The sequence below is a fragment of the Argiope bruennichi genome, chromosome 4, assembly GCF_947563725.1.
Source record: "Argiope bruennichi chromosome 4, qqArgBrue1.1, whole genome shotgun sequence".
NCBI lineage: Eukaryota > Metazoa > Arthropoda > Arachnida > Araneae > Araneidae > Argiope > Argiope bruennichi.
In genome coordinates this window covers 115053405-115070357 of record NC_079154.1, presented here as the reverse complement: position 1 = coordinate 115070357, position 16953 = coordinate 115053405, and the positions used below count along the sequence as shown (strand labels likewise).

General features: G+C 24.9%; 1 protein-coding gene across 1 annotated transcript; it reads right to left on the bottom strand.

Moving 5' to 3' along the window:
• Positions 1-871: 871 nt before the first annotated feature.
• Positions 872-13573, bottom strand: LOC129965899 (traB domain-containing protein-like). Its single transcript, XM_056080167.1, has 9 exons — positions 13446-13573; positions 10658-11170; positions 9038-9255; positions 8056-8196; positions 7860-7970; positions 7088-7227; positions 6527-6699; positions 5451-5556; positions 872-4164 (listed from the first exon to the last, which is right to left on the bottom strand). Exons 2-9 carry the CDS (start codon positions 11082-11084, stop codon positions 4011-4013), a joined length of 1470 nt encoding a protein of 489 aa, XP_055936142.1. The 5' UTR covers positions 11085-11170; positions 13446-13573; the 3' UTR covers positions 872-4010.
• Positions 13574-16953: the final 3380 nt, after the last annotated feature.

The following is a 16953-nucleotide window of genomic DNA, read 5'->3' as shown; positions in this document are numbered from 1 at the left end:
TTGTAACCTCAATATTTGTATTTTTAATCATTATGAGTCAAATTATCAATTAATCAAATGTAAAAACAATACATTAAAAAATAATTTAAAATAATAGTAATAAAATATTCACAAACACTGATTCAATAAACGTTTTTATGTTTTTTACAACTTTGTTTTTGATTACAACCATTTTTATCAGTTAAATAAAATGCTAAAATAATTAAAAACCAAAATGAAATAATCAAACATTTGTGACATTAAAAAATAATTTTTTCTCATACCAATCTGCATCCAAAAGTTAGTTATAATAAAAACATTCCTTATCAATGCATAACAGTTATTTTTTCAATTCAAATAACAATTTAAAATCATTTATATTTTAAGAAAATTTTTTTAATAATTTACAAAATCATATAATATTTTCACAATTACAAAAAAAAAATTAAATTAAATTAAATTGAAATTCTAAATTTATTAATAAAAAAAACTTTTGCAAAAGAGATAAAAAAAATTACACACAAATTTCTATAATGTTTATATAAATATCTCTATATATATTTTGAAAAAATTCCTCTAATTTAATGTTTACATATATATACATATTCTCTATTTAAATGCAACAAAAATTAGCAAATAAAAGAAACATTGCAATAGTATTTCAAATAACTAGATGAACAAATTATGCATCATCAATAAAAAAGCAATAAAAAAAGGCTAAGTAGAGTAAAACCAAAAATATCTTGATAACTGGCAACAATATAAAAAATTTCTAGTTATTTTTTTTAATTGGCCAATATATTTTATTTGCATGAGGGAATGATAATTTCACCAATTTATTTAAACTGAAAAGAGTTTTGAGTATGTCCCTTCAACAAGAAAATATGATTCAAAAATTCAAATATAATTTTTATCAATTTCAAAAACAAATGAACACAAGAAAATAAAAAAAAGCTATTCATGGGATTCAGATACATAATTTTGTTTTATGTCATTGTTCAATGAATAATGGCATACTTACACATTTCGCTATTATTATTATTATGAAGTTTATATCAAATATTTTTTTTATCAATATGTAAAATAAATGGACATGAAAAGGAATGCAGAACATTAACTCTGCTTCATGTAAAATACGAACTTCACTGTAACAAACACACACATGCATACACATAAATTCCAGACACCTACAAAAAATGAAACCAAATCTTTAAAACTACACTCTGGAAGTACTTATTTTATCGTTAACAAAGGAAAAAAAGTTTCTACACAGTGACATAATTGCCAAAATTTAAAGCTTATAAACAATGCAAAATTGGTGGTTTCTAAAGCAAATTAAGAACAATTAACAAAAAGTTATATATAGACTTTGTAAATTATGCAACATTCAACTATTCTTTAACATTTTAAAGCAACAGATGCAAATAACAACTCTTACTAATTAGATACAATAAGGATTTCTTCTAATTCAAATTTTTCATTTATTTATTAAAAAATAAATGAATAAAACAATGCTTTTAACTTGCAATTAAAATGACTTATCATTGAGCATTACATAAAGGAACTTCAATGAAATTTAACTCAAAATACACATAGAAAAAAAAATGGGGGAAAAAATTAGTATTTATAATCTTTGCTGAATTAAGTACAGTACAATCTCTTATGTTTAGTATCCTATTATGGCAACACCAGCAAATTCAAAATAATTAATTGAATCTAAATTTTGAACATAGGTGAAAGGATTTTTATTAAAATTATGATCAAATAATCAATTATTTGTATTTTTGATATAAAGATAGCAAAATTACTATAAAGAATTATAATAAATTGGAAACATAATCATAAACACAACTGAAAAGTAAATTGATGACTGCATATTTTTATAAGATTAGACCAGCAATATTTGACAACAAAAGACAATATGATGCATTTTGGAAAATATCCAAAAGATGAATAAAGTTTTAAAGAAACTAGTACCAAAAAAGAAAAACCTTTGAGATACGAGTTGAAAAAAAAAATTTTCAACATTTTTCATACGATAATGCAAATTATTAAAATATATTTAAATGGGATTTTTTGAAATAAAGAGTATACCTTTACTCTGATTTCAGAATAGTTAATGATTATATGGATTGACAAGTCCAGCTTTCCTTAATGTACAAAATTAATACAATTTTACAAAATTAATGGTCACTGCAAGTGCCATTACCATTTTTTATGAAAACTGCTTTTACATGAAAAAGGCAGAGTTCTATGACTGTCTAAGAGGAAATTGCCAAAGTGATACAAGAATCATTCCATGTTATTATGTATGAAATGCCTTTGGTGACCAGCTCCCCAAAGATATTGATTATCTTTAAATTTAGTTAAATTATTCAGATATAAATTTGTATCCATTACACCATGAAATTGCCATATATTCAAGATGCATTACTTTGCATATGATCCATTCATTGTGTAAATGTACCTTTCCAATGGATATCAGTTCAATGACATCAAGAAAATTAAAAATGTATGGTTCAATTATCATAAAAATTTTACAGTAATGTGCTCACTTTTTTTATCTATCCTGTAATAAACTACACAGACACAAAACAAAATATTTATACTTTAACTTTTAACAATGACAAAAAATCAAGTGATTGATTAGATTATGAAACAATGAAAACAATTTGAATTTCAGAGGAACAATTTACTCCATTATTAAAAATTAAACAAAAAATATTTTTTAAAAATTGCCAACCAAAATTTATTAAAAGTTCACACACCTTTTAAATTAGCATCATTAAAAAGACTTTCTTTTTTAAATTTTAAAAAGAAGTAAAATTCCTTTTAGTGCTAAAAATTTTTTTGCAAGTTACTGCAGCAAAATACCAAAATTCAGCTTAACTTTAAATTAATTAAAAAATTTTAAAACTTGCTTCGAGATGCACATTTTCATCCTATATGTGCCAAACATATGTGCCAAATGTAATAGCTGTAGTTCAAACTCTGGTCTGTTGAATGCTGATACACACACATTCATCTTTATTACTAGTAGAGATTAGTTCTATTAATATTCTGTTCGGAAGCAACACAAAGGTTATATGGACAAGGATCTCTTAATTATGAACCGTGGTCAGATTACTCGAATTGATATTCCCATGCCAAACTTCAGTATCGCACCAAAAGAAGAATGTTTTATCCTCAAAAAATGTTAATCACATAATGGGAGATTTAGATTTCAAATTTGGAATTCTCTCATTAAAAAAATCAAGCCCATACCAATAGACTATTGTGTCCATTAAATTTATTATGGAAAGTAACCCTCATATATGATATACTGATAAAATCACAGATACAAAAATTTTCATATATGGGTACATTCAAAATGACGATTTGAGAGTAATTTTTAAAAAACTTGAACAGCATCTGCATGTTTTTGTGCAGCATTTTGTGAGAATACTCAATAAAAGCATGAAAAATACTTTGGTGATACATCCTACAATGATAACTTCATATGTTATGTGTCTTTAGTTTTAAAAAATATACACTTTCTGACATTATTCAAATAATTAATGCTAGAAGATCGAGAAACACAAACAAACAAATTTCATATACAGCAATTTCAACAAACAGCAAAATAAAATGAGTTAAGGAATATATATTCAATCACCCAATTCTACTTTCCAACTCAGTGAAATCTAATTTCTATCATCTTGAAGAGATTGTACTGTTTTGTACAATGAGTACAACAGTTAAATGATTCAATAATTTTTCTTGCATACAAAATAGTTGGACTTGTCTTCATTTAAAAGAGATAACATTAAAAATTAAATTAATCAGTCACAATAATTGTTAAATAAAATGCAAGCATATTTTGATTGGATTTGTACATAGCTGGTATATTTTTGATCAAATCCTCAATATAAAAAAAGTATAAAATGACCAGTACTTCCACAACTTAATGGCCATTATTAATAGTTAAGATTCTGTTTTATATGATAAACTTTGAATGCTTTTGTTAGTAATGATTTCCTGAATGAAATGCTTTAAAACACAGAATTAGAGAGATTAGTCAGCCACAGTCTCTTTGGTACTAGTGATCTTGGGATAATTTTGTAAAGCCCATACAGTCCCAGGCCATAGACGCTAAAACGGATGCATTTTCGGATGATTTTGCTGGTTCTAGAAGATTCAGGAATGCTGAAACATAACAATAAAAATATCTCTTAACAAGATACAAACAAAACAATGATACTTTTATGATGTAGAATATCAACAAAATTACAAAAAAAAAATCATTACAAAATGTGATAATGTTGACAGCAGCCAAAATGATTCTCAAATAGCACAAATACAGCAACAGTATATATAAAAAAATGGTCCCCCCCCCTTTTTTTGACAATTTTAGCACCCACAAAGATATACTTTGCATATTTGCAAACATTTTGTCAATTACAATACTAGATGAAAAAATATATATATATTGCATCAGCAATTACAATTTGGATGACTAATGCTGCTACTGATAGAAAACTTAATTGGCTTATTTTTTCCAATAATATTGCTTTCACTTTTATATACATTGCTAAAAAATTGTAATAATTTTTAAGTTAAAGAAAAAAAATTAAATAAACTATAAAAATTCATTAAATTTAAATAAAATTTTATGAATTCTAATTTATGAGATTTTCTATCAAAATTTTAATTACTTCATTATAGATATAAGTGATAAAAAATGCATCATTAATAACTGCCAACAATATTAAGCATTACAATTCAATTAAGTTTTCTATGAACTTTCCAAGATTTGCATATTTTATGTTGTAAATGCATCAATCAAAAGAAAAATCAAAGCTCTTTTCTTTTTTTTTTCCTCCCACCCTTTACCTTCCTAAATTCTTCCATTTACTATCAATAACGGTTGACATTCTAGATGGCAAATATCTCAATTCAGAACTTAAAATTTTACAATTAGCATTTTCAAAGAATCAAATTATCTTTGGTATCATTTCAAATTTATATATATAACATCCTGCCAACATGATATTATATATACTAACATATTTTATATCATCCAAACACAATACTAAAAATCTCAAAACATGGAAAACAGTATTACTCATGACATTAACACATCAGATATATAGTATAATCAAGAACTAAAAATTTGGTCAGCCCATTTTAAGTGGCTATTTGAAGTTTAAGATAAAACAAAATATTCCAAGAAAAGGAGAAAATTTTATATAATTTATACATTATAGTTTCTAAAAAACAATCTTATGCTTCCAGTTATCAATTCAAAATATTTTATAGCTTTTTTATGTAGAGAAGAGGGTGTACATTCAAACTATTCACATAATGCATATTTTTATACTGTTAAAGATATATTTCTAAACTCTAATATAAAATTTAAAATGTAATCAATCTTAAGCCATCTTAGCCAATGACAATTCAGCCATATGTACATAAAACAAAAATATACTCACTGCAAAATAGCAGGTATATCTTCATCTCTAACTTTTCCCCATCTTTCTTTAATGCCTGGAACATGGCCAATACCAACTACACCTACAACAGTGCTTGGGGTGGCAACTATTTAAAGGAAAAATGGGAATTATATCTATTTCAGAAGTATGTTTAAATCAGTAAGTTCTAAAATATTACATAATACTGCATGTTAAAAAAGGAAATCCAAGATAAATCTTTTTGGGCAAAAACATTCACAGATTAAAACAAAATAATTTAAAATAAGACAAAATTGTATTTTAGGGTACAAATTTGTATAAAAAAAATGAAAAGATTTTTGATTGAGAGAGAGAATAATAAAGGACCTCAGAAGTTAATTTTACAAATTTCATTACTTAAATGGAAAAAAATATGGTTAAAAAACATCAATAGATGCTTAAATTTTGCAACAATGAAAGAGGATTACTGTAAAGTTACTACCATGAAAATATATTTTATAATTGCTATAATTGGATTTATTTCTCTGGACAATATGAAATACTATTATGACATGTTTAACCATAACCAATTTAATAATTCAGTTATAGTTAAAATTATTTTTTGTGTCAAGCATACTCAAATACAAGAGTTTCCGGAGAATTTTACTTTCATGGGGCGGGGGGGGGGGGAGTAGATTAAGATTTTCCACTTTGAAGAAAAGAAAAAATAAGAGCATTATATTAACATTTTAAAAAAGAAAAGAAATTCATTTGTTTTATTCTTCAGTACTGGCATGATGGCAATTAAAAGACAGTGTATGCTGCTGTATTACAAAACCAAAATGTAACAGCATTTTTTTTTTTTTTTTTTTTACAAATAAACTTTTTTTTTAAAAGCAAAATTTAAGCAGAAAACCAAAAATTATCTGTAATTTCTTTCAAAAGAAAAAAATATTTATACATTATTTATATTGCATTATAATCTATTTGCAGTGGAAAATGCAATTTCATGCCCACTTTTACACTTTGTAACAGTATCAGTGTTTATTATAACCATTTGCTCTAAAAAAATCCAACGCTTTTAACATAATTTCTTGAAAACATCTTTTTAAACTTGCCTTCATGTGAATGAGGAGATAGTTGAGGAAGTGCAGCCATCTGCAAAGAGTAGGTCAGATAAATGTCACGTTCAGTTACAAAAACTTGACTTAATTCAGGAAACTCTCCAGTCATTTCAGCTAACATTTCTTCTAACAAATCTTTCTGCTTACAACGTTCAACTTCTTCCTTGCTAGAGAGAAAAATGAACTGTAATGTTATAAATTAACAAATAAAATTGTTTATCAAAAGTTAATAATAAATATGAATGTACCTTTTAATAACAATAGATTTCATGAAATCTAATAATATGAAAACATTTTTTCTAAGCTCTACTAGATCAATAACTTAATTTAAAAATTACTAACATTGTATCATTTTAATTTTATTTTAAATAATAATTTGACTTCAAACAGTCTTTAGAACAAGCAATATATAAATTAAGCATCAAGCTTCCAACATATATTTGATTGAAAAAAAAAAATACTTGTACTAATTTTTTACTAAAAAAAATAAAGAGTGCAAAGTCATTTGAGATAGAACTAAGAATAAATTATGATATTGGATCTAATAATAAGTACCTTATAGGTCCTTTAGCCCGTAACATATGCCAAGCAATTCGAATTTTTTGCCACAATGATAATTTTGCCAAAGCTCTTTGAAGAGTTATATGAATTGGACGATCTCCTAAGTGAACAACACAACCAGGAACTTTCTGGGCCTGAAAACATATAAATAATATATTGGCAAAAGCAATAATTAAAACAAATTTTGAAATACAACTCTTATAATTTGTCAAAAGAAATTTCATATTATTAGTGAAATTTTAAGTACAATTCATAAGCTTTATAAACTTCTGATGTTTATTTTTATATTTTGGTCCAAAACAGAAAACTAATTTTTAAAAACAATAAATACTGAAGTTGTACTGACATCAATATGTCTCACCACACCTTATTTTTTCAGATATTTCTAATACTATAACAAAAATAAATATGAAAATCATTTTGATTTGGTTGATTTCTTTAAATTTAATAAATAAAAACCATTCATTGGTATTCCTTTTAACTATTATGCTTCATTTTCTTATTTTTATCTAATTTCAGAATTGTCATAAAATTTATCCAACAGAAATTAATTATAAAAGTTTTTCATGACATTAAACAGATTTAAAAAAAAAAAAAAAGTTTAGAATCCTGCATTAGAACAATGTGATGAAATTTATTTAAAATTGAATAAGTATCTTATTCAACTTTATAAATATAATATACATAATAATGATGTTTTATTTAAAAAAAAAGCATAGAGAGGTTCCAGTAAAAAATATATTTGCAATAAAAATCAATTAATTACCTCATTGTAAGCTCTTCTAAATTCACCACCTGGAGCCATACCTAATTGTTTGGTTAAATGAGCTGACATACTTAGGAGAAGAAAATACAGCACACCTTGTAATAAACCATTCTATGAAAAAAATTAGCAAGTCTCAACATTTTTATATTACTAAAAAGAAAATACACACTCATAAATCTTACTGAAATGCACATACTTGTTCAAGAGTTGTTGCAATTTTCTGGAAGCTCAGACCTTTGGCTTCTTCTAAAATAGTAGCTTCATCAAGTGATAACATATTAACTCGACTTTTGCACAATTCTATCATAACACTATCTGGTTGGACAGCTTGTATTGTCTAGAAATAAAGAAATATTTTAGAATCCTATAAGGTATTATTACAGATATATATCATAAGTATCTAGCACTTTAGAAAAGTATTATTGCAATACTGCTTTTTATGCAGAAGATTTTCTTTAAGAACTTTCTATTTTTTCAAAATTTACAAGTTTAAATATTTCCAATGCATTAGAAGATTTAAAATTTCAAAAACATCAACTAAAAATATGATTAATAAGGCAATTATTTTATTATAATATGATTAATAATTTTATAGAACATTTGCAATCAATAAAAATTTGAAATTTGGTTTATCTGTTTTTCAATGGCTTAAAATAATAAGTATTACTAATAGTCATCAAATTACACTCACATTTATAACCATGAAATAGCATTCAATAAATAATAAGTAATCATAATGTGCAACATTTAAAAAGTTATAAATACTTGTTTGCAAAGGCAGTAAATACTGCGCATGTTGATGCATTTATCTTCTCAAAAAAAAAAAAAAAACTTTTACAAAATTGAGCATAGAGTTTGCAGTAAACTTGTGGTAGTGATTAGTTTTTCATTAAGATATTACAATAAGAAACATTCCTTTTTACTTTTCAATATTAGTATAAAAAATCAAATTCAATGTTTATTATTCCTTAATGAATGCCATGTATTCTATTTTTACTTCTTTCTTATTATTATTGTTTATTATCATGTTTCTTAAATCTCTGAAAAATATACAGCTTACACCTGATGAAAAAAGAATCTTTTAATGGGAATCACTATTAAGGACACTGTTCCAAATTTAAGTATTTGCTTTCATTTAAGAAAAATCAATTAATTATTGCAGTAATATTAATACTTACTTTGGCAACATCTTCTTGGCTTTCTAAGCTAAAATGGGCAGTTCCAACTAAATAAACTTTTGAGCCATAATCTGTTTCAAGAACTGTAACAGTTTCTGGAAGATTTCCTACTGGATTACTAGGACGAAATTTCCATTTCAAAGCAGTAGGGAATAAAGTGTCTAGATTGTTCCTTTCATCTTCCAAATCTGATTCCTCTCCACTGTTATTGCTATCAACTTCACAAAAAAATATTTTTGATTAATTTTAGTATTATTTTTAATAATGTAAGAAAAAAATACCAAAATGACAATAAAAGCATTATACATTTATATTTAAATAATGTTATATTATTTGAATACATAACCGAATCTCATTATAATTTTCATTTTTAGCCAAGAATTTTCCATGAATTTAGAGTTAAATCTTCAGAACTATTTAAATTTATTTTTCCTTTATGAATTTAACTATAATATTTGTGTACTATCTATTATTTTTTCAATATTTAATTTTCTTTATACAAAAAATAGACAAAATTTTCAATGTGGGACATTTTACAAGGGATGAGATATGTTTACCTAAAAGATACGAAAAGATACCTAATTTTTTAATTAAAGCAAGACATTTACATATTTTCTGTTTTAATAAAAAGAAATTTACAAACATTTTAGTATTTCAAAACAAAACATTTATATATTTTTTTTTAAAAATAGATAAAGAAATGGTAATTACAATTTTTATTCAAAATGCAGAAAAAAAAATGAAAGCAAAAAAAATAAAAATACAGAAAATATTCTAATTTGAACAATAAAGCAAAAATATATTCAAACTTCATTAATCCTCATTATAGATTTTCAAAAAATATTTTCTGTATTTCTTTTAGAATTAATAGTACAATTCAAAATTTTGATTTACTGATGATATTTTAATATATTTTTACATGTTTGTTATTAATTTTAGCAATCAAGATAATGAAGCTTAGTCAATTGTAGATTTCTGATTAGACAGCTGCCTTATTTATTTGATTACTAGATTGGAAATAAGCTCAGATAGGTCAATTAAAAATTTTATCTTCCTAGTAATCAAATAAATAAAATGTGACAAATATGAATTCCATCAAAATATTAGGATAATATTAATACTTTATCAAGTATAGCTCGTCAGATTCTAATATGTTTCATTATGCTCACTTAGTTATAACATTGCATAAAAACATAAATATTAAATCGTTTTATTTAATAATAAAAACTAAAAACAAATCCATTTTCTCAAAGCTAGTGATACAAAAAATTAATATAAAATAAATCACTAAGATATTAATTAAATTAATGCATTGAATTGGAAATTAATTTGACAAGTCTAGTTAAAGAGAGACCTTGTAATGTGCACTAACCAAGTCTGCAAAGTGTCTATCTATGAGCTTGTCATTAAATTTAATATTTACTTTAAAAAATCAATCAGTAAAATGAAAAAATTAAATTCTGCATAGCTAAAAAAATAAGTAAAAATATTAAATTTTTATCATTTCTTCTCTAATAAAAATTTAAATGCATATCATAAAATAACACATTCAAGTGAAAGACAATACACATTAGACATTTTATATCTAATAAAGTTTTAGAAAAATAATACATTTCTTACCAGATGAATTGGATTCATTCATTTCTAAAGCACTCGACGTTTTATCATCGCTGGTAGTTGGAACTTCTCCTGAAACAGTAGAATCTTCTATCTCCTCACTAGTTTTGATATCACTACTTAGATGTTTAGAAGCTGAAGAATTGAAATCTAATTGACTATCTTCAGCATCTTCAAAACTATCATTAAGTGAGCTGGCATTACTGGATTGATTAGAATTTTTACTATCATCTAATATGGCACCATCTTCATTATTATTTGAATTATTAACACCTAACAACTGTTCATTTCCATTTGAAATACTGTGGTTTGATATGGGATTGTTGTTTGAAGCATCAACTGAAGATGTTTTGCTTTTAGCAAGTACTTCAGCATATGTACTGTTAGGAGTAGCATTCGGTTCAGTTTTGTTTTCTGTATTTGCATCCATATTGCAAGTTGTAATATATAATTTCTGACTAGATATAAATTTCAGCTGCTGAGTAAGATGCTTTTTATCTGAAAGAATTTTAGAACCTACAAATAAAAAACACATTATTGCAGAGAGAATAATTTGCTGAAATTTAAAACAAAAGAAGAAATGCCTTACTAAAATCTAAGTTTAATTGAACTACCTTCAAGAAGTAACTACAGCATGTAATGATTACTGAAAATCTAAAATCCTTCCTCTCAGATTCTTGTTTAGGTTTTTAATCAAGTTATGAATTCTATAACCTTAATTTATACTTAATCCATTATTGATTTGGAAAATAAATAAAGAAGGCTGAACTATGAAAGATTAAAACCAAATGATACAAGGTAAACCTAGTATCAAATAGCTTCTATAACAGGGATTTCCACTAAGTTAAATAAAAAAAAAATATTAAAAATCCTTTAAAAAAAAGATTAGTTAAATATTTAGTTTTAAAATCCTTAAAAAAGGATCCTAAAACTCAGCTTCATTCTACCATAGCCAAAAACTAGAGAAATCTCTCAATAACATATAGCCTGAGGAAAATATTTTAGAACAAAAGATATCTCAATAATATTTAGAGGATTACATCATTCCTACATTACCCTAATCGTAGACAAGCATTAATATTATAACTTAATCTGATGGGATTTTATCTGGGGTCCTCGAATATCTTTGCATCAAGATATTTTATATCCAAAGAAAAAAACTACAAGGAAAATTTCACAAATACTTAGCATAAACAAATATAACATAAATTTCTCGGTTAAAGGCAATCTACAATAGAAGATTTTAAAAACAAAGCACTGAACACAGAGAAAGATATTGAATATAATTAAGAGGATGAAGTTATCTTGCCACACCCTACTTTAAAAAAACGTTTTTCAGTTAACACTATTTAGTACTAATGAATAAGAAAATATTATTTAATGTACCATTGTTTTAATACAAATTATATTAAGAAAGGTATTTTTCTGGTAATAAAAATAAGGTAGCATTGTTTGTAACATTTAGAGTTTAGCTATTAATATAATTTCTTTATGCTGATACTGCATATTGCTGCATTTTTATTAAACTAGTAAGTAGAATAACTTGTGAAGCTGTATTTCTCCATTTCTCGTATTAACTATGCTTAAGAATTATTATGAAATATCTAAGTGATAAAGGTGATAAGTGATATCTATGTGAGCTATAAATAACAGATTTTGTTTAATAATAATTGAAGTATGTTAAATAAACATGCACTTTGCACAGCATTAAAACCTGCACTTATATTGAAGCTAGCATGCAAATGTTAAAAGCAATAAGAAAATACATGCATATTTTATATAGATAAATAAATTTTTTAACAATCATTTCATGGTTATTTTTATGGCGCACAGCAATAATTTTTATTTTTTATTTCAATTAATTTACGTAGGTATAAAGTATATAAAAAATAAAAGATAGCACAATAAAGATAAATTTAAAATTTCTAATTAAATTTTTAATTTGACAGAAATGTAAAGAATATCAGTATAAAATTAAATTCTGTAACATGAATTGATTATTTATATTAACATTTAGTTACTACATCCAATACAATAAATAAATTAAAAATATATCGAATCTTAGTAGATTTAAAGGTCTAATGCTTGATTTTCAAAACAAGCAGAAATTTTCAAGAACCAATTATAACAATATATGAATTAAAAATATATAGTATTTGTGCTTAGAAAGGCATTCAAATCAATAGACATTATTGCTAGAAGTAAATGAAGTTGAATAACCATATTTTAAAAATCAGTAGTGAACCTATAAAATCTGTGATGTTGTGCATTAATAAATATTCATTGTGAATACAATTATTTTTGGAAGTTTCAATATGAAACTATAAAAAAAAATAATAACAATCTAGTTTCTGAACTTATTTATCTCAATAGATGAAGAAAAAAAAATAGTCATGTATGTTGGAAAATGTTTTGAAGCGATTAGAATGAAAATAGTTTTTGGGAATTTTTAGTCTGCACACTAATAAAAAGTTGTTTACATTAAACAAGAATTTCTATAATGTATGAAATTTCTTATCACATTATGATGAAACTTCAGAAACCGTATAAAAGAACAATATGAAAATAGGCACAAATACAGCTACCATTAACTCGATTTATAATCAATAATGATCAAACTATCTTACAATCAATTTGAAAAACAAATAATTTTTTTAAAAAATAAGGAACACTGATCGTTTTATAAACAATTAATAACCAATCTGAATATCATAAAATAAGGCAAATAAAGTACCTTTTAAATAAATAATATAACGATTTATTACAAATAAATGTTTCATTCCAAACGTACCATTACTTTTCTTTAACACGTCATTTTTAAGAAATTAGTACAAAACTCCTAATGATCAATATTGTGATCGCAGAAAGCTGGTGTAAAACTTTCGATTTCGCGACAACGCACACTAAATTTCTTACCGGTCACAGTTACTCGGTAACACTTGAAAACAGTTACAGAATAATTATGAAATCATGAATAAAATGTGCACAATTTACAGCAAAGACTTGAAAATTATATTCTTTATTTACATCGTGAATACCGAAGAAAAAAAGCATTTTTTTTTTGTTTAATTACAAATATTGTTGTAAGGAGAAGGATATATATATATACATATATATATATATTCCCAAAACATTAGGAATTAAAGACTAATTTACGCAGTAATTCGACGTTGAATACTAATGATAGCGATATCGAAAGTGACGAACGAACGATATTGAACTTTAATTTTATTCGATGTCAGACATTTATCGGCGAATGGATGAAGTCATTGCTTTTATTGATTATTAGCTATGTAGTAAGTTGAAGCTAGACTTCATACAACCATTGACTCCCCCCCCGCTTTTTTTTATTTGGACACAAAAGTTGTCACATAAATAATGACCGAATTTTGCTTTGTTGTGGTCAGCGATTTTTTAAGATGACTTAATGACATTAGAGGATGACAGCCTAAGTTGTTATATATCCCATACTGTTAACATTCAAGTTAATTGTTTACTTCTTTATTTTTTAAAAAATAAAACACAAATATATGCTTGGCAATTACTTTACAACTTAAAGCATTTCATTAGTTTTTTCAGAAAAATAATTTCTTTAACCATTATTACTATTAAAGGGCAGAATCGCCCTCTTATTTGGAACGTTTTCCTTTCATCTTACGTGGTATCTTCCAGAGAGGAAATTTTAGGAGACAGACGGTAAAGCTCGCAATATCGGGTTATTTTGAAAATCGCACCAAGGAGTGATAGTGGATTAAATATTTTGCGATGCACTTTCGCCTATTAAAGTTGTTTTATTTCTGTATATTTAATACAATGCAAATGAAAGGCTGTCTGTCGGCGATCAGCTAAACAGATAGTTTAGCTGATCGCCTAATTCTTACACGTACACTTTGGAGGGTAAGAATATATAATTTGAAGCCCTTTTTAACTAATTATTTGAAAATTAAGTTGAATTTTGACTATTTTTCGACAATAACTCCAGGAAGAACTTTCACAGAATGATTTGTACATCATTCTGCATAGCGAATTTTTTTTTTTTTTTTTTTTTTTCAATGATAGTGGATTGATATTTTACGATGCTTAGTTTAATTTTCTTTTTTTTTTATTATTTTTGAGAGAAAAGAAAAAAAAATTACTATTCACCATAAGACGAAGCGTAGAAAAATAAGTAAATTACAGGAAAAATTTTGCCTCAAAAATTTTGTTCACAAAGCCAAAAGTTTTTTTTTTTTTTTTTTTTTTTTTAATTCTCAGTTATTTTTATGAATTTTAAAATACAGTAACTTTTCTATAGTAATAAGTCAACTGCTTTTAAAAGTTTTATAAGATTTTATATGAAATCTTCGGTTTTCTTTAAAATTATAAATCAAAAGAAACTTTCATAAAATTCAATTAGGATATGATTTTATAATGGAAAGATGAAATATTAAATTAAATCAGTATTTAAGTAATGTTTCTTTTCTTTTTGCTTTTGCCTAGATATATATTTTCTTTTATAAATGTATAAACTTTTTCTGGTTGCACATTTTTGTATTTTACATGCTCTCTAAAACTGGTTTGAGTAACAAAAAAAAAAAAAAAAAAAAAAGGAATTCCCATTTCAAATACACTTTTAAAAAATTACGCAATTTTTATTTGAAATTAAAATTATTTCAAATAGATTTAATTATGTAATGAAATTTAAAACAGTATTTTGAAAGTAACAGCAAATAAATGCATTCATTTACAATTCTATCAACATCAAAGTTTATTAATAGTTAAATTAAATCTGAAGTTTGAACTGATGTACCCTTGAAAATCCTCTACTTCTGATTCTTTGTACATCTGAATTTTTATTTTTGAATGAGCAGTTTCAACAAAAAAAAATTTATATTTTTTTGGTTTATAATAGCCATTTATTTGAATTTTTAATTATATCCATCATTTTGCTCAAAAATAATAATCTTTCATTTTCAGAAATTTCAATTGAAAATTACTTTATCAGATATTTTTAACTTTATTTTCAGATTACTAATATAAAGTATAACAATGATTAGAGTTAACAACTTTCAAACTTTATTAAGATTGTCACTGAAAATCAATATTAGTCAATGGGTTCCATTTTCTAAAAAATCATCACAATTCTGAAAAAGGTATTACAAGAAAATTTAAGAAGTCAAAAATTTAATAGTGAAAATTCATTTATAAAAAAGTTATTTTCACATTAATGTACAACATAATATCTACTGACAAAAGCCTGATGTGTCAACACATACACAGAGTGCTATTAAATTTGTTAGATCAATATCTTAATTTAATGGCTCAGTTATTTCCAAAATGCCACATAACTTTGAACTTAGATAGTGTCATGAAAACAGAATTTGAGCTGATGCTAAAATTTAAAAATAACCACACCAACTTAAGGATTAATAAATAGATGCAAATAAAATTAAAAATTAAGGTAAATAAAATGCCAAATTGTAAAGATCATGCAGGAAGAATATAAATTTCATGTTTCACAGCTTATTTTACATTTTTCAATTTAGAAATAGTTCCAATTTCAAAGGTACACATTTAAATATTGATATGAAGAGCAAATAGCTACACTGTCTGAAAAATTTTTACACCTCCCTTTGATTTTGAATAATTGACATTTCATGTTATGTTATGTTTATATTATAGCCCATATTAAAGGTGCATTAATTTTTAGAAATACTGTTTTGATAAAGAACACCAGTTTGAGCAACAAAACTAATCGCAGACAACAGTTACTTATATCAGTATCTGAAAGCTACAAAGTTGGTTTTATCCATTTTCATACCAAATTCACTTAGTTCATTTTAAATTTAATAAATAAAACTACCACTAATTTTAAGCATCAGAAATAATCTTTAGTAGAAGTGTTTGTAAATCTCTATTTATAATAAAGGATATTGTGTGTTTGTCAGCTGGAATTATACAGGTGAATAACGAGAGCTTTTAAATTTGTCAAAAATATTGCTTTAAAATGTGCACTTGGAGCAATTTTCTTTGAAATTTTATTAGAATTTTAGTTAAAAATTGTGATGTTAACAGCTAAATAAGAAAATATTATTGCTCAAAAATAATTTTTACAACATTTTACAATGCACGAAAATTTATATATATTTTTATATACATTTATTATGAGAGCAATGACTTGCTAACATATAATTTCTTTTGATTTTGATAATTTAATTTCCAATGATATTTTTCACTACTGTAAAAAAATGCAACTGCTTTCATAATTTCATCAAATATTTAATGATACGATTTCCTTTCACTTTGAAATTTAAGAAAGA